This window comes from Palaemon carinicauda, chromosome 2 (assembly GCF_036898095.1).
Source record: "Palaemon carinicauda isolate YSFRI2023 chromosome 2, ASM3689809v2, whole genome shotgun sequence".
Taxonomy (NCBI): Eukaryota; Metazoa; Arthropoda; class Malacostraca; order Decapoda; family Palaemonidae; genus Palaemon; species Palaemon carinicauda.
The window spans coordinates 198,287,719-198,311,878 of NC_090726.1; the positions used below are offsets into that span (position 1 = coordinate 198,287,719).

The 24,160-nt window shown below is 46.6% G+C and overlaps 1 protein-coding gene across 1 annotated transcript in view; it reads right to left on the minus strand.

The window, feature by feature from the left end:
* Positions 1-258: 258 nt before the first annotated feature.
* mRpL17 (mitochondrial ribosomal protein L17) overlaps positions 259-24,160 on the minus strand; it is a 31,465-nt gene continuing 7,563 nt past the window's right edge. The window contains exon 4 of the mRNA XM_068353450.1: positions 259-663. Coding sequence (XP_068209551.1) covers positions 509-663 — 155 coding nt within the window. The 3' untranslated portion in view covers positions 259-508. The remainder of the gene's footprint in view (positions 664-24,160) is intronic.

Below are 24,160 nucleotides of genomic sequence, written 5' to 3' on the forward strand. Positions count from 1 at the left end.
TATAGCATCCTGCTTTTCCAACTAGGGTTGTAAGCTTAGCAAGTAGTAATAATAATAATAATAATAATAATAATAATACACAAACAGGGTTCTCATATCTTTCCTTAAATGTAATCTAAATCTAGTCCAGAGGTAAGACTTTTAACAAAATTCTATTGGTAAATATTTGGTAATCTTCCTAAGAAATGAACAAAACAAACGACCTTGGTGGTAATGGTGATTTTAATTGTAATCATGGAAGTGAAAGCAAATACTGTATATATATACAAAATTCTTTATTCATTAACATGTAAAACTAAGACGAGTGTCTTACGTATACAGTACTACTTGAAAGGAAATTTGTTACTTACAGGATTTCAAAAAAGGCAAAAGAATTACAGCATAGTAATAAATATACAGTTGTATCCTATCTATACTTTGAATCAGTAAAGACTTCTAATATATTAGATATTCACAATTCTTTTCATCCTTTGATAACTCTATGGCAATCAAATTCCTTAAATCTGACTTAATCTATTTCTTCTTCTTCACTTCTAGCATTGGGTCCTAAGCCAGCTTTTGCTTTGTTTTGATTGAATTCCCTCCGAGCTTCTTCAAGAAGAACGTTATTAATCCAGTTGCGAGTAGAAATTGGCTTATTTTCAAGTGGAGGGAATGGATTACCTGAAAAAGAAAAACATGATGCCAATTAGGATATATTAAGTCATACGATTTACAGTAATTAAATTTTTCATTGAAAAATACATTGCAGGGAAAACAGGTTCTCTACGGACTATTCTGCATATTATTATTACTTGCTAAGCTACAATCCTAGTTGGAAAAGCAAGATGATATAATCCCAGGGGCCCCAACAGGGAAAATAACCCAGTGAGGAAAGGAAACAAGGAAAAATAATATAATTTAAGAACAATAACATTTAGATAAATATTTCCTATATAAACTATGAAAACTTTAACAAAACAAGAGGAAGAGAAACGAGATAGAATAGTGTGCCCGAGTGTACCCTCAAGCAAGAGAACTCTAACCCAAGACAGTGGAAGACCATGGTACAGAGGCTATGGCACTACCCAAGACTAGAGTACAATGGTTTGATTTTGGAGTGTCCTTCACCTAGAAGAGCTGCTAATCTAGATAGAATCCAATACAGTACAGTATTTCAGAAAATTTTTCCAACTAATTACTTGGAGAATCCTCCTCCAAGAGGATTAAGGGTTCAGAAGTACAAAATAAATCACAAGACATAGTTTAGAAATCTTGATGGTTTACAAATAAAATCTTATATGTAATTCTTATAAGAGCTATTGTTTGTACTTCTGTTAGTGATAATAGTCCCTACATGGATACAAATACTCGGTCTTTAATAGGAATATGTTTTAAGAAATGTTGGAACTTGGTTGTCAAAATTATAACAAATTTGTGATGGGTGGCGGGGAAGCCCAGACCACCTCCATGGGCACACTGTCACTGGCTAGCCATTTTTTCAGTCGCCATTTTGTTTTCAGGTGCCATTTTGTTTTCAGCCACCGGATAGTAGACTCACTTTCAGCACCCTCAACAGGCAATTTTCTTTTCCATTTTTTCTAGTTTTTCATCAAAGGTTTAGCAGTTTTCTTCGTAATGTAGCCGACTGATAGGTTTGTTCACCAAACTAAAAAAACTTTACGTTATTTATTATGGTTATTCTTTCGGCAAAGCTGGATTATGCAATACTTTCCCCCTTTTTGAAAGAGTAGTCCTTTAAGACCAACTGATAGGAGTTATATATAATACACGTAACTCCTACCGTTTCTCTCTCCATGGGAGAGACAGTGTTGCCCAATGCTTCAGCAAGTACAAAGAAAGAAACGATGAGATTGCGTTTCTTTGTGCGATACCTCCCTGTACATGAGTGCCCACCAGTGCGCTACTATGCATTAGCATACTACTGTATGTGCTCCAACGATAATAAAGGAAAAACACCATCTTGCCTATTTGTGATCTCATACTCCTATAAGAATGCCACCTTATCTGTGCGATCATGTTCCTATGGGTGTTTTACTTGTTTGCAATCGTGCACACTCTTCGGAGCATATGCACTCTTCAATTGACACACATTCTTGATGTTGAGCATTCACTCATGCCCCATTGGTCGCGACTATCATTCTTATGAACAATCGACTGTTCTTACTCTTTACATTTAGCAAGCATTCTTGACTTCTGTTCCCAATCACACACGCTGTTCAAAGCGTGCGAATCCTTTAATTGATGCACTTGCTACTGACTTAGCATTCACTTGCTCGTGCACACTTAGTCTCGTGAACATTCGCCTGTATACACGCACACTCCTACGAGAAGCACTCTTCAGATGCACGTGCTTTCCTCTTAGCACACATTCATTGGTCTTGGAGCACTTGTATCCTCGCACGCAATCCACTGATCACAAACAAGCATGCGTGGTACGAACTCATTAGATCTTGATGTCACACCTTTTCACACTCAAGTGTGCTCTACAGCTAGCCCACGATCTCCAGATTCCAAGGGCACCACATCTAGCAAGAATTTTTCTGAACTGGAAGAATTTCCTGTAAGCGCTTATTCATCTGTTTGCACTCTAGCCCTTTCCTATGGATTCACACACTTCTTTTCATGTACAATCTTTCGGGAAAGTGTGTTCTGCTTTTTGTGGACTCCCATGTGTGAAACACATTCGCCAATTAGCGTCCACACTGTATATGTAACTTGGAAGATCTGCATGTACCTAACTATCCACTCAGAATAAAAGGTCCTGTTAAAAAAAATGTTATGTACCAGGAAGACAGAGTTGTTTCAATACATAGTTCTTTCTGGTACTGTACTCTGTCCTGTATAAGACAGAAAACTTGCCACTCAATCAAGACAGATGGTGGCGCTACCCTTCTGTTTCATCGTTGGACTTTCAGGAAGCTTCTGGATAGATATCACCTTTGATGATGCCCACAGAGTAACCAGTTCTACTGAGACAATTCAATGGATTGAAAAGATCCACTTCTCATCTATGCAGCAAAGTATAGGCCTGATTTTACTTGAATCAGATGCTGGTTGATTCATTAATCTCCTTACATTTCAAGGAACGGAATGTTCAAGTCACAAGGCTTCTGTCATACTTCCATTCAACACTACACTGACAGCGAATGCTTTTCTAAACATACAGAGCTGTCCAATAATCCAAAGTCAATATTTGGCCCAAAATTCTCAACACTCTTTGCGACCAGATTACGATTCCCACACGTCCTTATTTTTGGTCAAAGCAGGTACTTTGACTGCTCTACATGGACTTAAGGTTATCTAATTCCACAGTGCTTTTTTACTTTCTCTTTTATTATTATTTTTGTTACTTGCTAAGCTACAACACTAGTTGGAAAAGCATGATGCTATAACCCCAGGGGCTCCAACAGAGAAAATAGCTCAGTGAGGAAAGGAAATAAGAAAATATGATATTTTAATTATAAAATAAATTTTTGAATATACTTACCCGGTGAATATATAATAGCTGCTGCTCCAGCGGCTCGACAGAAAAACACACAAAAACTCGCGAGCGATCGCTATGAAGGTTGCGGGTGTGCCCACCAGCGCCAACTATCGGCCAGATACCGCATATGCATGTAAACAAGCCTCAATTCTTCTCGTCCCGCTGCGTCTCTATTGGGGAGGAAGGGAGGGCCTTTAATTTATATATTCACCGGGTAAGTATATTCAAAAAAGGGATTTTGATGAAGGAAAAATCTATTTCTGGGCGAGAGACCTGTGCCGCCCAGTGAAATGCTCCTTAAGCACCATTTCAAAGGAATATAACTGCTAATATTACCAGAGAAAAAATGTAAAGGAATGCTAGGTTGAACTAGCTCGCTCACCTAATGGTGTCGGTATAGACTGGGGCGAAATACCAGAGGTCTCGTACCATTTAGATTTCTCCTCTTCGAAATCCCCCAATAGTGAGGTGCCGTTCAACCTCCCCTGCCTCGCAGACCAGTACTACTAACTCAACCCACGCTTGCCCATCACTCCTTACAGCACCCTTAAGTTTGGGGTCTGAACAGGGGGGGAGCAAATAGGGTGGGTTCACTGGGCGGCACAGGTCTCTCGCCCAGAAATAGATTTTTCCTTCATCAAAATCCCTTTTCTGGGCTCAATCCCTGTGCCGCGCAGTGAAATAGTACCAGAGAAAACGAACCCAAACTTTATTAACTATATGGGAACGAATAAAAATCAACATAACAAACAGTGGTTTAATCAAAAGTTAACGTAGAAGACGGACGTCTTTAATAACATCAGCATGATAAGGTATAATATCCCAGGAAGGGAAGACAAAAGAACATTAACTTAAAACAAAACCAATTAAGGTCAAACACTGGAACAAATTACATACACTTGAACACTAAAGAAATACAGTTCGTATGGAAGAATAAATTGAACAATAATAAAATGGCAATGTTACGAACTAGGAACACCCATGGGTGTGATACAACAAACCGAACTCAGGTAGGAACTGTAAGTGAGGCAGGTAAGAGGAAGAAGGTGGAAGATATAGGATTCAGGGATTAGTTAGAAGGAATTTGTCCGGGGGATACCACGCTCCCTGCAGCTACGGTAGCGAGTTGAAGGGCCTCTAATTGTTTAAGATAGTGCCGCTTGAACACTGAGGGGGATTTCCATCCGGTATATTTAGAGATATCTGTAAAGTTCATATGATGGAAAAAATTTATTGAGGTCGCTACCGCCCGAATGTCGTGGACGTGAGGAAAAGACTCTGGATTGGCCTGTTTAATAAAATACAAGATCTGTTGTCTGATCCCTTTCAAAGTTATAGTCCCTCCCCGCTCCCTGATGAACAAGGGTCCCGAGGTCTTATAGGAAGTCCTTGATAGAAAGGACTTTAGAGTGGTAACCGGGCATAGGGAAGGATCCTGAAGGAGAGGGATGATTTTCCAGGAGGACCATCTATTCTGAGGGTCTTCATTTTTGGCCAAGAAGACCTTGTCTGGGGAGAGGAGGACCTCTCCTGACGGAAGGAACTCTATGTGGCCTGGATCCCTTGATAAGGCAGCTAATTCCGAAATCCTGGCGCCAGATGCCAAACTCACGAGAAAGAGAGTTTTCCTGAGTAGAGGAATATACTCACATGAATCGTTGACGGTTTCTGACGCTAGTTTAAGAACATCATTGAGAAACCAGGAAATCGGGCTAGGACGAGAAGATGGTCTCAGTCTGGCACAGGCTCTTGGGATCGAAGCTAGCAATGAATCTGTTAGATCTATATTAAAGCCGATTAGAAAAATCTTCTTCAAGGCAGACTTGATGGTAGTAATAGTGTTGGCTGCTAAGCCCGACTCAAACAAGGTTCTGAAAAAGGTTACCGTTAGGTTTAGTGTCATAAAGTCAGTACTAGAATCTTTCAAAAACTTAGCTAGTTTTTTGACCGCTGAGTCATATTGACGAAGAGTGGAGTCTCCCTTGTCAGATTCTAAAAATAAAGTATTCTGGGGGTCTATGTTAGCCCCTTTGTGTGCCGCAAACTTCATGAAGTCCATAAAGTTAGGGTGGTCTGAATGTTTGAGGAAGCGAACACAGTGCACGTTTGTACTATCTGGGTCAAAGTCGGGTTGGGAATCTGGTGAGGGTGGAGATTCAGCTCCAGTAAAAGAGGAAACCAATTGCTCTTGGGCCAATTGGGGGCCACCAGGGCTACTTGACCTTTGAAGGTTCGAAGTTTGTCCAGCACTTTCATCAGTAGGTTCACCGGTGGGAAAAGGTAAATCCTTTCCCAGGCGTTCCAGTCGAGAGACATGGCATCCGTGGCGTAAGCCCGAGGGTCCAGGTTGGGGGCCACATAACATTTCAGCTTGTGGTTGGATTCCGTCGCGAAGAGGTCTACCTGGAGATCCGGCACTTGGAAGAGGATCCATTGAAAGGATTTGCGATCTAGTGACCATTCTGACTCCAACGGTACCGTCCTGGAGAGTGCGTCTGCCACAACGTTCCGAACTCCAGCCAGATGAACGGCGGATAGGTGCCATTGGTTTGAGGCCGCCAGGGAGAAGATTGCCACCATCACGTGATTGATGGGACCTGACTTGGAGCCCCCTCTGTTTAGACAACGGACTATGATTTCGTTGTCGAGGACTATCCTCAGATGTTGTTTCTTGGCCGGGGAAAGACGTTTCAAGGTTAGTAAGACAGCCATGGCCTCCAGGACGTTTATGTGAAATTGCTGGAACATTGTAGACCAAAGGCCCTGAACTTTCCTGAGTTGGGAGTAGCCTCCCCAACCTGATAGGGAGGCATCCGTGTGGATGACTATCCTTGGAGGGGGGTACTGCAACGGAACCGATTTTGATAGGCTCTTGGCGGTTGTCCATGGGAGAAGCCTCTTCCGAAGAATGGGAGGAAGGCGTGTCTTCTTGTCCCGACGTTTGGTGTTCGCTCTGGAGCGCCAAACTCGGTTGATGTCTTTCAATTTCGCTTTCAGAAGGAGGTCTGTCACTGAAGCGAATTGTAGGGACCCTAGAATCCTCTCCTGGTTCCTTCTGGAAGTTACCTTTTCCCCGAGAAAGCGTTTGGTATTTTTCGCAATCTCTATCCTCTTGGACCTGGGGAGACATAGAGTGTGAGAACGTAGGTCCCACCGTAATCCCAGCCACTGAAATTTGGTCTTTGGTGTCAGACGAGACTTTCCGAAGTTTATCTGGAATCCCAGAAACTGAAGATATTGGATCACCTTGTTTGTTGCCTTGAGACAATCCTCGACGTTGTCTGACCAGATTAGCCAATCGTCCAGGTATGCGACGACTTGGATTCCGTGGGATCGGAGTTCCTGAATGACCGATTCCGACAGTTTCGTGAAGATTCTGGGCGCGATGTTGAGCCCGAAAGGCATCACTTTGAACGTGTAAGCCTTGTCGTCCAGTCTGAATCCTAGGAATGGGCGGAAGTGTCTCGCTATTGGAACGTGATAGTAAGCATCGGTAAGATCGATGGAGGTGGTGACGGCCCCACGGGGAAGCAAGGTTCGCACCTGCGAGACGGTAAGCATGTGAAACCTGTCGCATTGAATGGACAAGTTTAGTCGAGACAGATCGAGGATGACCCTTCGGCTGTCGGAGTCTTTCTTCGGAACGCTGAATAAGCGACCTTGAAACTTCAGATATTTCGTTTCCTTGATCGCGTTCTTGCGAAGAAGATCTTGGGTAAACAAAAGTAGGTCCGGTGTCGAGGGTTGATGGAATCTGTTCGGTGGAGGAGGCCCTTCTATCCAACTCCACCCCAGGCCCTTGGAGATTATGCTGAAGGCCCAAGGACTGAATTTCCAGCGACTCCGGAACACATAAAGTCTCCCTCCTACCTGAAGACCGTCAGTAGTTGGAGGTTTTACCGCCTCGGCCACCACGTGACCCTTTTCCACGGGAGAAATATCTCCCTTTGCTTCTGTTCTGAAAAGAACCCCTCGAACCGGGGCCCCTGCCTCGTTGGTATCCTTGGGAGGAAAACCGGGACTCATAGACCGGGTTATAAACAGGAGAGGTAAACGAGTTCGAAGCCACTTGGTTTTCAGGGACGAGGACATACTTCACTTGGGGCTGAGACTTGGAGGTGGAGGGTTGGATGCCCTGAGAGACCGGGGCCGACTGGACTACTTGAATAGGTTGGCGGAATTGGGTAGAGCTATAAGGGCGTAGCCTTTTTCTGCCCCGGGAGTGAATGCTCGATTGTTCGAACTTCCGTTTGGGAGTGAGACCCCAACGGACTTTGAGGCTCTGGTTCACTCTGGCAGCTTCGCTCAATACCGAGTTGACCATGTCCTCCGGGAAAAGGTCCGGACCCCAAGCAGAGGCTTTAATGAGCTTATTTGGCTCATGGCGGATAGTGGCTTCAGATAAGACATGCTTACGGCAACGTCTTTTGGTCACCAAGAAGTCGTAGCAGTCTGCTAACAAAGATTGCAGGGTGGCTTTAGTCATAACTTTAAAAGAGTGTTCCTCGTCATAAGTAAGAGAAAACATCTCCGCCATAGTCGAGATGTTGAGGCTCCGGCTAAACCTAGACCGGGACTCGAACTCGAGTCGGATTAAGGTTTCAGGTAGTCTTGGGAGGCGTTCACTGAATTGCGTCGATGCACAGTCCGCGGATAGCTTACCAGAAGTGAATGTCGATTGAATGTTAAGCCAACATTCATTATCTGATGGGAACAGCAGAGATGTAGGATCTGTCTCCCGGAGTTGTGGCAAAGGCTTATCTTCGGTCACTGCCTGAAGGGCTAATTCAACCATTTTGGTGACGCAAGGAGTGGGGGTCTGTTCGTCCACAAGAAACATGGTGTAAGTACTCTTGTGGGGGGTCAGCATGGTGTTTGTACAACCCCACTCATTTAAGGTTCGAACCCAAACAGACTGAGCCTGTTCCTTTGGAAAGATAACGGTCTCTTTAGGGACCTTATCTAGTCGGACAAGAGCCTCTTCCGTAAGCCGGGCGAAGCCGGGGAAAGGAAATTGAAGACCGGGAGGGAAGAACTCAAAATCTTCAATGGGCCTGGTCCCAAAACCCTCGATGGTCAACATTCCGTCCGTGAAAGGACAGTGGAGCGCCATTTTCCACGGGTTGTTCTTCGTGAAGGGTGGAAGTTTTGAGGCGTCCGGGATGAGGAACTGCTGTTGTTGAGGCAGTCCACTTTCCAGGGTATCTAGTCTTCTGGTGACGGCAGAAAGTATAGAACTAATCTGCTCTGTAACGACCCTCGACAACATATTCGTGAGGGCCTCCGGGTCGAGGTTGGTTGTGGTAATTAAGGGGGATGACTGCACTCCCGGGTCCTGAGACATAGGGGCAGTGCTAGTCGAGTCACTAGGAGCTCCGGGGAGGGGAGCCTTCTTGGGCTTCGATGATCCAGGTAGTGTAGGATTCTGACGAGTCCTCACTAAAGGTCTTTTCTGAAATTTGACCTTGGCAGGAACCGAGAGCGATCTTGGGGAGGATTCGTGGTTCCCTTCAAAACCAAGAAAGGAAAAATTATTAGAAGTTGGAGAAAAAGAGGGGCTAAGAAGAGAGGTCTTAGCGCCAGACCCACCTGCCTCACTTACAACCTTACCTGTGTCAGGTTCGTCAAAAACCATGGGCTCTACGTCTAAGGTCAGAGCCGTAACATTGTCTTCAATGGGGTCCGGGTCGTCAGGGATGTCTGTATCCTGGACGAGATTGAGTTCTACGATTTCCGCAATGTCAGCAATTATAGGAGCCGCCACTTGCCTAGGCACTGCTGCCGAAGATTTTGCGTTCGGGTAGATAAGTCTACAATAATCTTCTGAGAGGACGTAGGGCTTCCTGGCCTTTACGTTACGGGCGAAGCCGCCTACCCACAATTTCAAAGTGGCTCTTGCTGAAGTTTTAACCGCCTGGGAACTCTGAAAGAACGGGGATAAGGTTAGCAAACCCGAGGACAAAATGATAAATGAACCCGAAGATTCATAACAGAAGTCAATGATTATCTATCATATTGATGTCGCCCAGTGAAGGGAAGTAAATACAAAAATGACTGAAAGAGGCTCACCGAATCTGAAGCGAGGGTGGAGATAAGGTCATAACAGATAAGGCAGTTGTCAGGGTGCCATACCAAAATATCGTCCATCTGGATCCCACAGTCCGCGTGGGACCGACAGACAGCATGGCCGCAAGGCTGGTGAAGGACGGCCGCGCAGGCTGTCATCCGGCAACGGACCACCTGTAAAAGGAATAGTCCATGAGCATCTACTAGTTTCTCTATAAGGGGTCCCGGAGGGTCCGGGACCTGCCAGTTAATAAAATAAATGTATAGCCTTAGACTAAACATGCAGAGAACTGAGACTATTCCAATAGCAATCCGGCAGAGCCGGGTATGAAAAAGGATGCAAAAAACAGTGATTAATATATAATCATAACTAGTTCCGGGGCCCCCGTGGCCGGGGAACAGGGTTGGTAAGTAAACTTAAAGTAAACTTAAAGTAACTTAAAGTAAACTTAAAGTACCCAAGATACATCCTTAAAGTACATAAATAGAAAACGCCAATTATGATCAAAAACTAATGTCTGTAATGAATAGGGCTCCCGGAGGGAGGATATTAATCAAAACCGTGTCAGTGTCAACCGATCATGTAGTTAAGAGCTCGGCGGCTCCGATGTCTGATGACGGGAGGGTACAACGGGAGAGCGCGGGGGGAGCCAGTGGAACCCCCCCCTACCTTACCTGAGGTACCGGGACAAAGGTAATGATTCATGTAGAATATAAAATAATGATATGGGATATAATAAGTCCTATACGGACGATAATAGCATGAGGTACCGTAGGGGAGGACACTCCTAATATAAGTGCTCATTCTAACAACCGTAATTAAAAGCAAGGTTACACCAAGGTGCAGATATACCGACTAATCACGTGTGATAGTCCCCGGTGGTCCCGGCCTTCCCCCTCCCCGACCGATGGCGACGGGAGGGGGGAGACGAAACCGCCCGGTATGAATGAATGAGACTAAGTCATACCCCGTTGGTATACTCAGTCCTCAATATGTCGGAACGTTGATGGAAGACTGAGGTACAAGCATACTTGACCCGTAAATCATAACCAACAACCATCGAGTGAGAGGAAGGGTGTACACTGAAGGGGGGGGGGATGGAATAACCTCCCCAACTTGTTGGGGGGGGTGTAATGGTACAGGGAAATCGCCAGTGCGCAGTGGTAGACAGGGCTACCAACTGGAGATCCCCTAATCATGACATGAAAATCCCAAAAATATGATCATAACGGAGTAAGCAATAAATATAATATCAATGCACAAATACATAAAAATAATTAATGAATTAAAAGCGAAATCACGTAAGTAAGGTTAGGCATGCAGAAAAAATATGGCGAGAGAGGGACTCGGGCGAGTGGTAGGGGAGGAAGCATGACGCCATCAGCAGATGGAAAGCAGGGGTACCAACCTAGTTACTGAAGCGGTAGATCGAACAGTAAAAACAACAAAATACGCGAGAGTCCCACTCGAACCAAACGTAAAACTAGGTGGAGCGTAATAAAACAAAAGGTTTTACTAATAATAAGTGAGATGGTCGAAATTAAAGCTCCTAGAACTAGCGAAACAATCTCAATGTTGACGCTATCCACCAACACGCACGAATGCAGGCATACCAACATAACCTACTCCTGATGAAACGCTAACACCGATATCATAGGATAACATAAAATAAATGCTATATGAAAGCATAAAGTCGGTGTACTAAATGAATATTGCTATATGAAAGCATAAAGTTGGTGTACTAAATGAATATAAGGAAAAAACTCCTAAAGGATCGAACGAATATAAAAGACGGACGAACTAACGAGACAAAGGGCAGAGGCGAAAGAAAGAACGGGGACGCCGCTCATATATAAACACTTCTAAATAATAAAAACAAAGATGACACTGCCCAATCTCGTTAAAAACTCATGGATAAGGTACTTAACTTCGATGGGGTATCTTGGGAATCGGCCATCGAGAGAAAGTTGATGATAAATCCAATGAAACACACGAAATAAAACACTTGGACTTATATCAAACAGGTGCTTGAAAGGAGTGATGGGCAAGCGTGGGTTGAGTTAGTAGTACTGGTCTGCGAGGCAGGGGAGGTTGAACGGCACCTCACTATTGGGGGATTTCGAAGAGGAGAAATCTAAATGGTACGAGACCTCTGGTATTTCGCCCCAGTCTATACCGACACCATTAGGTGAGCGAGCTAGTTCAACCTAGCATTCCTTTACATTTTTTCTCTGGTAATATTAGCAGTTATATTCCTTTGAAATGGTGCTTAAGGAGCATTTCACTGCGCGGCACAGGGATTGAGCCCAGAAATTTATTTTATAATTAAAATATCATTTTTAAATATCTAACTTAGCCGGTGAATGTATAATAGCTGATTCACACCCAAGGTGGTGGGTAGAGACCAGAGTTAATTAAGTTTACAGCGTATATGCTTAGAGTTTTTGACAGTTATAATATAACAAAACCCAAATATATAGGTACCTGGTAAGGAAGTTGACTTAGACGATTACTCTGCCTTGTAAGTCTGTCTTCCTCACGAAGCCCAGCAATCCTCTTAGGATGCTGAAAGACTCCCAGGAGCTGAAGTATCAAGGGCTGCAACCCATACAAACAGGACCTCATCAAACCCCTAATCTGGGCGCTCTCAAGAAATGACTTTGACCACCCGCCAAATCAACCAGGATGCGAAAGGCTTCTTAGCTTTCCGTACAACCCAAAAAAACAATATTAAAAACATTTCAAGAGACAGATTAAAAAGGATATTGGAATTAGGGTAATGTAGTGGTAGAACCCTCACCCACTACTGCACTCGCTGCAACGAATGGACCCAGTGTGTAGCAGTCCTCGTAAAGAGTCTGGACATCTTTTAAGTAAAATGACGCGAACACTGACTTGCTTCTCCAAAAAGTCGCGTCCATAATACTTTGCAGAGATCTATTTTGCTTGAAGGCCACGGAGGTTGCTATAGCTCTAACTTCGTGCGTCTTAACCTTAAGCAAACATCGGTCTTTCTCATTCAAGTGAGAATGAGCTTCTCGTATTAAAAATCTGATAAAATATGACAAAGCATTCTTTGACATAGGCAATGATGGTTTCTTAACTGAGCACCATAATGCCTCAGATTTACCTCGTAATGACTTAGTACGAGCTAAATAGAACTTAAGAGCTCTAACAGGACATAATACTCTTTCCAGTTCGTTGCCTACGATCTCTGATAAGCAAGGAATATCAAAAGATTTAGGCCAAGGACGAGAAGGCAGTTCATTTTTGGCCAGGAAACCAAGTTGAAGTGAACAAGTGGCTTTTTCTGTAGAAAAGCCGATGTTCTTACTGAAGGCATGAAGTTCACTGACCCTTTTAGCCGAAGCCAAGCACACTAGGAAAAGTGTCTTGAGGGTGAGATCCTTCAGGGAGGCTGAATGTAATGGCTCAAACCTGTCTGACATGAGGAACCTTAGGACCACGTCTAAGTTCCACCCAGGAGTTGCCAAACGACGTTCCTTAGAGGTCTCGAAAGACTTAAGGAGATCTTGGAGATCTTTATTGTTAGAAAGACCTAAGCCTCTATGTCGAAAGACCGAAGCCAACATGCTCCTGTAGCCCTTAATCGTGGGAGCTGAGAGGGAGCGAACCTTTCTAAGATGTAAAAGAAAATCTGCGATTTGGGCTACAGAGGTACTGGACGAGGACACAGATGCTGACTTGCACCAATCTCGAAAGACTTCCCACTTCGACTGGTATACTCTAATGGTAGAAGCTCTCCTCGCTCTTGCAATCGCACTGGCTGCCTCCTTCGAAAAGCCTCGAGCTCTTGAGAGTCTTTCGATAGTCTGAAGGCAGTCAGACGAAGAGCGGGGAGGCTTTGATGGACATTCTTTACGTGGGGCTGACGTAACAGATCTACCCTTAGAGGAAGACTTCTTGGAAAGTCTACCAGCCATCGAAGTACCTCGGTGAACCACTCTCTCGCGGGCCAGAGGGGAGCAACCAACGTCAACCTTGTCCCTTCGTGAGAGGCGAACTTCTGCAGTACCTTGTTGACAATCTTGAATGGTGGGAATGCATATAAGTCCAGATGAGACCAATCTAGGAGAAATGCGTCTATGTGTATTGCTGCTGGGTCTGGGACTGGAGAGCAATAGATTGGAAGTCTCTTGGTCATCGAGGTGGCAAAGAGGTCTATGGTGGGTTGACCCCAAGTCGCCCAAAGACTCTTGCACACGTCCTTGTGGAGGGTCCATTCCGTAGGAATTACCTGACCCCTCCGACTGAGACAGTCTGCTAAGACGTTCAAGTCGCCCTGGATAAACCTCGTTAACAGGGAGATTCCTCGATCTCTTGACCAAATGAGCAGGTCCCTTGCAATCTCGTACAGCGTGAGGGAGAGGGTGCCTCCTTGCTTGGAGATGTACGCCAAGGCTGTGGTATTGTCGGAGTTGATCTCTACCACTTTGTTTCGAAGGAGACTTTCGAATTTCATCAAGGCCAAGTGGACAGCCAAAAGCTCCTTGCCGTTGATGTGCATGCTCCTCTGACTTGAGGTCCACAGACCTGAGCATTCCCGACCGTCCAGGGTCGCACCCCAACCCAAATCCGACGCGTCTGAGAATAGTACGTGGTTTGGGTTCTGAACTGCTAGGGAAAGTCCCTCTCTCAGACTGATATTGTTGTTCCACCATTTCAGGCATGCCTTTACTGGTTCGGAGACCGGGATTGAGACCGTCTCTAACGTCTTGTCCTTGTTCCAGTGAAAGGCTAGATGGAACTGGAGAGGCCGAAGGTGTAGTCTTCCTAGCGAGACAAACTGCTCCAGGAATGATAGAGTTCCTACTAGACTCATCCAACTCCTTACTGAGCACCGTTCTCTCTTCAACATTAGTTGGACTTTGAGCAGGGCTTGATCTATTCGGGTGGCAGACGGAAAAGCCCGAAAAACTGGACTGCGAATCTCCATCCCTAAATACAGTATAGTTTGGGATGGAATCAGCTGGGACTTTTCTAGGTTGACCAAAAGTCCCAATTCCTTGGTCAGATCCAATGTCCAATGAAGATCCTGCAGACAGCGATGACTGGACGAAGCCCTGAGAAGCCAGTCGTCCAAGTACAGGGAGGCTCGGATTCCCGATAAATGGAGGAATTTTGCCACATTCCTCATAAGCCTCGTAAACACGAGAGGAGCAGGACTTAGGCCAAAGCACAGGGCCCGAAACTGGTATACCACATTCCTGAAAACAAACCTCAGAAACGGTTGGGAATCTGGGTGTATAGGAATGTGGAAGTACGCATCTCGTAGGTCTAGAGAGACCATCCAGTCTCCCTTTCTGACCGCTGCTAAGACTGACTTCGTGGTCTCCATAGTGAACTTTGTTTTCGTAACAAAAACGTTGAGCGCACTGACGTCTAGCACCGGTCTCCAACCTCCTGTCTTCTTTGGGACTAGGAAGAGATGGTTGTAAAACCCCGGTGATTGAAGGTCCGAGACTTTCACCACCGCTCCCTTCTCTAGCAACAGAGACACTTCTAGGTTTAGGGCTTGTCTCTTTGACTCCTCTCGGTACCTGGGAGAGAGGTTGATGGGAGTTTTCGCTAGAGGAGGTTTGCGTACAAACGGAATTTTGTACCCCTCTCTGAGCAACCGAACAGACTGTTGGTCTGCGCCCCTCTTCTCCCAGGCCTGCCAGAAGTTCTTCAATCTGGCTCCTACCGCTGTCTGAGGCTGTGGGCAGTCAGACTCTGCCACGTGAGGACTTGGCTCCTCTCTTCTTTACTCTCTTTCCCTCGGCACGAGTACTTCCCCTGCTGGGAGCTCTGCCACGAAAGGGCGGGATAAATCTGGATGCCGGAGTGTCGATCCTGGGTCTTACAGCAAAGGATGTAGAAGGAGTCCCCTTGCGAGCAGAGGATGCCATTAAGTCATGGGTGTCCTTCTGCACAAGCGAAGAAGCTATGTCCTTAACCAATTGTTGCGGAAACAAAAACTTTGATAAGGGAGCAAAGAGCAGTTCTGATCTCTGACAGGGAGTAACTCCTGCCGAAAGAAAAGAGCAAAGGGACTCTCGCTTCTTTAAGACTCCCGACGTGAAAGAGGAGGCGAGCTCATTGGAACCATCGCGGATGGCTTTATCCATACAAGACATTATCAGTAAGGAAACATCTCTATCAGTCGACGAGATTTTCCTACTTAAAGCTCCTAATGACCAGTCAAGGAAGTTGAAAACTTCAAAGGCCCTGTATACGCCTTTCAGCAGATGGTCAAGGTCCGAGGAGGACCAACTAATCTTCGAGCGTCTCACGGCTAGGCGGCGGGGAGAGTCTACGAGGCTTGAGAAGTCACCCTGGGACTCCCAAGCCGAGAACTTCTCCCGTGGCATACCAGACGCTCGATCTAGACGAGAGCTTTGACGGAGGGAAGGCAAAGGCCGTCTTCCCCAAACTCCTCCTGGTATCCAACCAGTCGCCTAAAAGTCGTAAAGCTCTCTTGGAAGAGCGAGAGAGCACTAGCTTAGTAAAGGCTGGCATGAGAGCAGGTAAGCCTAGAGCAAACTCAGACGGTGGCGAACGAGGAGCAACGGTAACAAAGTGATCGGGAAAAAGCTCCTTGAAAATTAACATGACTTTCTTAAAGTCCATTGAAGGAGGAACCGTTCTAGGTTCGTCAACATCCGAAGGATGATCATCATGATGAGGGTCAGCAACGTCCTCATCTGAAGGATCTTCATCCGACAACTGCTGAGGAACAAGCAAAGGGGTTGGCAATGCTTGACACGCAGAGTCCACACACACTGGTGTACTAGTAGCAGTCCAGGACGCTACGTCATGTAACTGCTTAACAGCCTGACTGTCAACAACAACAGGAGCGGGAGGACGCTCGACGTCAACTCGAGATTGTTTTGACTGCCTAGATTGAGCAGTCAAAACAACTCTAGACTGCGGTGGTTGACGCTCAGCGTCAAAACAAGTCAACTCCGCTGGTTGGCGAACGTCCTGAACGTCAACAAGAGCATTAGGAAGTGGCTGAACGTCCATATGCGGCTGAAAGTCAACACGTGACTGCATCGAGTGAGGCTCTACAAAGCGCGATTGACGTGACTTAGCAACGCCAACGTCAACAGGACGAGCAAAGGCTCGTTTTGGCGGCTGAAGGCCAGGATCTCGATTAGCTAAGCGGCGAGGATCATCGTGAACCTTTTCAGCAGAATAGTCTTTCATAAGGGAGGCGAGCTTGATCTGCATGTCTTGCAGTACAACCCATTTAGGATCAACGGGAATGGGTGCGGTAAAAGACGGGGTTAACGTCTGAGACTGCACAACCTTGCCTACACCAAGACTCTCTGAGCCTGTGTAACGTTGCTGCTTAGGCGGCGAGCAGTCTTCCGATGACTGTAAGGGGTCAGAGCTGTCCCAATGGCTACAACCAGGACGCTGGACCTGTCCTGAAGGGACTGACTTTCGCTTCAAGGGCCTTGAAACCTTGCTCCACGGTTTCTTATGCGAAAAGCCTTCGGATGACGAGGAGAAAATGGTCTCTCTCGTCTTATGGTAGGGGCGGTCTTGATGAGACACGCCTGTTACCATAGAGGGAACGTCTGTTCGCTGATCAAGGCCTCTCGAACCCATAAGTCGTACGACATTACTTCTCCCCTGGACTTGGGAGCTTGCAAGAGGTCTCGGACTAGGCGAACGACAGGCACGAACAGACGAACCCTCGGTCGCAACACTGAAAACACTTTGCGCACTAATCACTTTCCCACGATTTTCCGCTGTGGCACTCTGACACTAGCTCTTTAACGTCCGCCATGAGTTGATTACGATCTGTAGCTAATGACTCAACTCTTTCACCCAAAGCATGAATGGCACGTAACATGTCCCGCATTGATGGTTCCTGAGTGCCAGTAGGGGGTTCAGGCACAACCACTACAGGGGAAGGATTAGGTTCAGGGGCATGGGGAGAGGAAAAATCTACTGATCTAGAGGAACTCCTCCTCACCCTATCTCTCTCTAGCTTACGAGAATATTTGTCATATTCTAGCCAATCGAATTCCGAAAGGCCCACGCATTCCTCACACCGATCTCCTAATTGACAGGTTTTACCCCGACAATTAGAACACACAGTATGTGGGTCGAGAGATGCCTTTGGAAGACGCCTATTGCAATCCCTAGCATTACACTTACGAAATCTAGGAACTTGAGAAGCGTCAGCCATTTTGAATTAGTCAAAGAAAGTCCAAAAAACAATCCAAGTCATCAACAATTAAATCTGTCCAAAAAAGAGTTCAAGAGTTTAAGTTGAGGAAAAACACCTGCACTGCGAAAGCTCAAACCAAAATGAAGTACTTCACCAAGTCTGTTGAGAAAACTCCAGGTTATACAGCGAGTAATGATACGTCTTGTCGTTAAGGCCGACAGAGAAGAATTGAGGCTTGTTTACATGCATATGCGGTATCTGGCCGATAGTTGGCGCTGGTGGGCACACCCGCAACCTTCATAGCGATCGCTCGCGAGTTTTTGTGTGTTTTTCTGTCGAGCCGCTGGAGCAGCAGCTATTATATATTCACCGGCTAAGTTAAATATTTAAAAAAACAAACTACAAAAGAAGTAATTAACAATTAAAATAAAATATCGTAAGAACAATAACACTAATAAGGAAATAAATAAAGTACAAGAGAAGTAATTAACAATTAAAATATCTTAAAAACAGTAACATTAAAATAAATTTTTCTTATATAAACTATAAAAACAAGAGGAAGAGAAATAAGATAGAATAGTGTACCCAAGTGTATCCTCAAGCAAGAGAACTCTACCCCAAGACAGTGAAAGACCATGTTGCAGAGGCTATGGCACTACCCAAGACTAGAGAACAGTGGTTTGATTTTGGAGAGTTCTCCTAGAAGAGGTGCTTTAAGTAGCTAAATGAGTCTCTTCAACCCTTACCAAGAGGACAGTAGCCACTGAACAATTACAGTGCAGTAGTTAACCCCTTGAGAGAAAAAGAATTGTTTGGTAATTTCAGTGTTGTTAGGTGTATGAGGTCAGAGGAGAATATGTAAAGAATAGGCCAGACTATTTGGTGTGTGTGTAGGCAAAGATAAATTGAACCGTAACCAGAGAGAAGGATCAAATGTAGTACTCTCTAGCCAGTCAAAGAACCCAAAAACTCTTTAGTGGTAGTATCTCAACAGGTGGCTGATGTCCTGGACAACTTACCGACCTTTGGGAAGAAGTTTTGACTCTTGCTTGCTCCTCCTGGAACCAGTCAATTCTATGAGGGAAATGGCAGTGCCCTTTTTCTCACTTTCTGGACGACTGGCATGGAACTAAGGGCCTACGTACTCGCTTTACCCTATTTCATTATTTTATTGCTCACCTATAGCTGTGCCCTTAGGTGTCCCACCTAAAAGAAGAAGAGCAATTGGTCACCGAAGCACACGACGGCTTATCAGACTGAGACTAGAAAGACACTAACCACTGCTCTTCATGGTTTTAGGGGAGGAGCAACACTGTACCAGAATCCTCCCCTTCCAAGGAACAAGTTATGGTATGAAATATAGGAGTTGAACGCTCCTACTTCCTTGTTTGGTTCATGGAAGACAAAGCTGCTGGTGAGGACATTAACAACTACCCTTGTTCCTCTCATACTCTTGGATATTCCCGCATCATTCCCAGGACACTTCGATGCCTCCTAGTTTCCGGTACGTTTCAATAGTTGACCCGTCTGAGAAGACTATCCTAGTATACTCATACCTTGAGATGATAGGTTCGTATTGGGAATGATTCCTTACTCGTAAATAAGTTATGTACGTGGTATTGGTCATCCGATAGGGAAAGGTCAGAGGGCAGAGTACCGTGGGTTGAAGGAAGGTTTAGCCAATTTCTTCAAACTTAAGAACGAGCCCAAAGAAGAAGCAGCATTTTTGGAATTCTCTTTCCATCTCCTGCCATACACCTGCCACTGTGAGGGTGACTACGACTTATATTCCTCACATGGGGAATCCAAGTGGCATACATACCTCTTGCATAAGGGGCATAACGTATGAAAGTATCCACCATACTGCCACTCATAAAGTGCTGCATTTTCTCTATACTCCTAGACAGGTGCGCTTTGGGCATTAGTAAGCATACATGCTCACACATGCTCTAAAGAAAAAAAGGAGATTTTAAAGGCTAAATTTGAAGAAGCGCCGATAGCACGTCTTTTATTCAGCAACTGGAATCAAAGTGGCTGTCCAGTGTACTGGTAAGGGGCTGAAATTACCAGCTATTGCCACCATCTCGTCTTAAGTTTTAACTGCTGAATTCCAGCTACACTTGAATCAATTTCCTAGTAAAGGATGAAAGTTTGTACTAGTGAAGGAAGCTCGTTTTTAGCCAAAAAACCGAGCTGCAAGGAACATGTAGCCGTTTCCGATGTGAAACCTATGTTCCTGCTGAAGGCGTGGATCTCACTTACTCTCTTAGCTGTTGCTAGGCATACGAGGAAAAGAGTTTTTAATGTGAGGTCCTTGAAAGAGGCTGATTGGAGCGGTTCAAATCTAGATGACATCAGGAACCTTAGGACCACGTCTAGATTCCAGCCTGGAGTGGACAACCGACGTTCCTTAGAGGTCTCAAAAGACCTAAGGATGTCCTGTAGATCTTTGTTGGAGGAAAGATCTAAGCCTCTGTGGCGGAAAACCGCTGCCAACATACTTCTGTAACCCTTGATCGTAGGAGCTGATAGGGATCTAACGTTCCTTAGATGTAACAGGAAGTCAGCAATCTGGGTTACAGTGGTACTGGTTGAGGAAACTGCATTGGCCTTGCACCAGCTTCGGAAGACTTCCCATTTAGATTGATAGACTCTGAGAGTGGATGTCCTCCTAGCTCTGGCAATCGCTCTGGCTGCCTCCTTCGAAAAGCCTCTAGCTCTTGAGAGTCTTTCGATAGTCTGAAGGCAGTCAGACGAAGAGCGTGGAGGCTTGGGTGTACCTTCTTTACGTGAGGTTGACGCAGAAGGTCCACTCTTAGAGGGAGAGTCCTGGGAACGTCGACCAGCCATTGCAGTACCTCTGTGAACCATTCTCTCGCGGGCCAGAGGGGAGCAACCAACGTCAGCCGTGTCCCTTTGTGAGAGGCGAATTTCTGAAGTACCCTGTTGACAATCTTGAACGGCGGGAATGCATACAGGTCGAGATGGGACCAATCCAGCAGAACGGCATCCACGTGAACTGCTGCCGGGTCTGGAATCGGAGAACAATACAATGGGAGCCTCTTGGTCATCGAGGTAGCGAACAGATCTATGGTTGGCTGACCCCACAGGGACCAAAGTCTGCTGCAAACATTCTTGTGAAGGGTCCACTCTGTGGGGATGACCTGACCCTTCCGGCTGAGGCGATCTGCCATGACATTCATATCGCCCTGAATGAACCTCGTTACCAGCGTGAGCCTTCGATCTTTTGACCAAATGAGGAGGTCCCTTGCGATCTCGAACAACTTCCTCGAATGAGTCCCCCCCTGCTTGGAGATGTAAGCCAAGGCTATGGTGTTGTCGGAGTTCACCTCCACCACCTTGTTTAGCTGGAGGGACTTGAAGTTCATTAAGGCCAGATGAACCGCCAACAACTCCTTGCAATTGATGTGAAGTGTCCTTTGCTCCTGATTCCATGTTCCCGAGCATTCCTGTCCGTCCAATGTCGCACCCCAGCCCGAGTCTGATGCGTCCGAGAAGAGACGGTGGTCGGGGGTCTGAACAGCTAACGAAAGACCTTCCTTGAGAAGTATGCTGTTCTTCCACCACGTTAGAGTAGACCTCATCTCTTCGGAAACAGGAATTGAGACCGTCTCTAGTGTCATGTCCTTGATCCAGTGAGCAGCCAGATGATACTGAAGGGGGCGGAGGTGGAGTCTCCCTAACTCGATGAACAGGGCCAGCGATGAAAGTGTCCCTGTTAGACTCATCCACTGCCTTACTGAGCATCGGTTCCTTCTCAGCATGCTCAGGATGCACTCTAGGGCTTGGTTGATCCTTGGGGCCGACGGAAAAGCCCGAAAAGCTCGACTCTGAATCTCCATACCCAGGTAAACAATGGTCTGGGATGGGACGAGCTGGGACTTCTCTAAATTGACCAGGAGGCCCAGTTCCTTGGTCAGATCCATAGTCCATCTGAGATTCTCCAGACAGCGACGACTTGTGGGAGCTCTTAAAAGCCAGTCGTCTAAATAGAGGGAGGCTCTGATGTCTGCCAAGTGAAGGAATTTCGCAATATTCCTCATCAGTCGCGTAAACACAAGAGGTGCCGTGCTTAGGCCAAAGCACAGGGCTTGGAACTGGTACACAACCTTTCCATAGACGAATCTCAGGAAAGGTTGGGAGTCTGGATGGATGGGGACGTGAAAGTATGCGTCTTTCAGGTCTAACGAGACCATCCAGTCCTCCTGCCTGACCGCTGCTAGGACCGACTTCGTCGTCTCCATCGTGAACGTCTGCTTGGTGACATAAGCATTGAGCGCACTGACGTCCAGCACCGGTCTCCAACCTCCTGTCTTCTTGGCTACCAGGAAGAGACGGTTGTAAAAGCCCGGGGATTGATGGTCCCGGACTATGACCACTGCCTCCTTTTGTAGCAAGAGCGACACCTCTTGTTGCAACGCTAGCCTCTTGTCCTTCTCCTTGTAGTTGGGAGAGAGGTTGATGGGAGATGTAGTTAGAGGGGGATTGCGGCAGAACGGAATTCTGTATCCCTCCCTCAGCCACTTCACAGACTGAGCGTCTGCACCTCTGCTCTCCCAAGCTTGCCAAAAGGTCTTGAGTCTGGCTCCTACAGCTGTCTGGAGAGGAAGGCAGTCAAAACTTGCCTCTTGTGGACTTGGAACCCTTCTTGGACTTGCCACGGTGACTGTCTGCACGGGTACCTCCTCTGCTGGAGGTTCTGCCACGAAAGGGCGGGATGAACCTGGAAGCAGGTGTATCAACTGCTAAGGGGCGGTAAGGTTTAGGCACGGAAGGTAAGGTCTTAGCCTTACGTGCAGAAGAAGCCATGAGGTCATGCGTATCCTTCTGGAGAAGAGAGGCAGCCATCCCCTTAATTAACTCCTCCGGAAACAGACACTTGGAAAGAGGAGCAAACAGCAACTCTGACCTCTGGCAAGGGGTGATACCAGCAGATAAGAAGGAGCACAGATGTTCTCTTTTCTTGAGGACCCCTGATACATAAGAAGCCGCAAGCTCGCCAGACCCATCCCGTATTGCCTTGTCCATGCTGGACATGATCAGCATGGCTGAGTCCTTGTCAGAAGGGGAAGTCTTCCTGCTTAAGGCTCCCAGACACCAATCGAGGAAGTTGAATATCTCGAAGGCACGAAAGACTCCCTTAAACAAGTGATCAAGATCTGAAAAGGACCAGCAGATCTTCGAACGTCTCATAGCCGACCTGCGGGGAGAGTCAACCAGACTTGAGAAGTCGGCCTGGGCAGAGGCAGGAACCCCCAAGCCAGGTTCCTCTCCCGTGGCATACCAGACGCCCGACTTAGAAGCCAGCTTGGGAGGAGGAAACACAAAAGAGGTCCTTCCCAGTTGCTTCTTGGACTGCAACCAATCCCCCATAACCCTCAAAGCTCTCCTTGATGATCTGGCGAGAACAAGCTTGGTGAAGGCAGGCGCAGTAGTCTGCATGCCCAGAGCAAACTCGGAGGGAGGAGAACGAGGGGTTGCAGACACAAAGTGTTCAGGGTACAACTCTCTGAACAAAGCAAGGACTTTGCGAAAGTCTAAGGAGGGTGGCGAAGACTTGTGTCCTTCAACATCAGAGTGAGGATCATCTAGATGAGCAGCTTCATCCTCAGAAACCTCCTCACCCGACAGTTGAGTTGTAAGAGGCAAAGGCAGAGCAGCAAGTTGAACGGTTGAATCCTGCAGAACGGGTGCATGCGTACCTGCGGATCCATCATCATGCCTCTGCTGGACAGACTGTGAGCTGGCAACAACAAAAGCAGAGGGCCGGTGAGAGGGAGGGTCTGCGGTGGGCTGAGGAGCATGCGGTGTGGTATGCAGAGCATGCTGTAAGGCATGCGGCTCATGCTGCATGGCATGCGGCTCATGCTGCATGGGATGCGGCTCATGCTGCACGGTATGCGGCTCATGCTGCACGGTATGCGGCTCATGCTGCATGGGATGAGGCTCATGCTGCATGGTATGAGGCTCATGCTGCATGGAATGCGGCTCATGCTGTATGGTATGCGGAGCATGCTGTAAGGTCTGCAGAGCATGCTGCATGGGCTGAGGAGAATGCCGCATAGTGCTGGAACCCGGCAACTCCCGATGCGGCAGCTCACGCATGTAAGCAGAAGGTGCAGCACGAACATGCGTCTGGCAGTGAGGACTGCGCAACGGTGGAGGAGCTCTCACAGGAGGAGGGGTGTTAACCTTCTCTGCATGATACTCCTGCATAAAAGCCGCAAGCTGAGACTGCATAGTCTGCAGCATGGACCACTTAGGGTCTACTGTGGTTGGAGCAGAGGCCTGTTGAGGGACCACTCTACCTCTCTTAGGAGGTGTGCAGTCATCAGATGACTGCGGCGAGTCCGAACTGACCCAGTGGCTACACCTGGGCCGTTGGACTAGCTCGGAA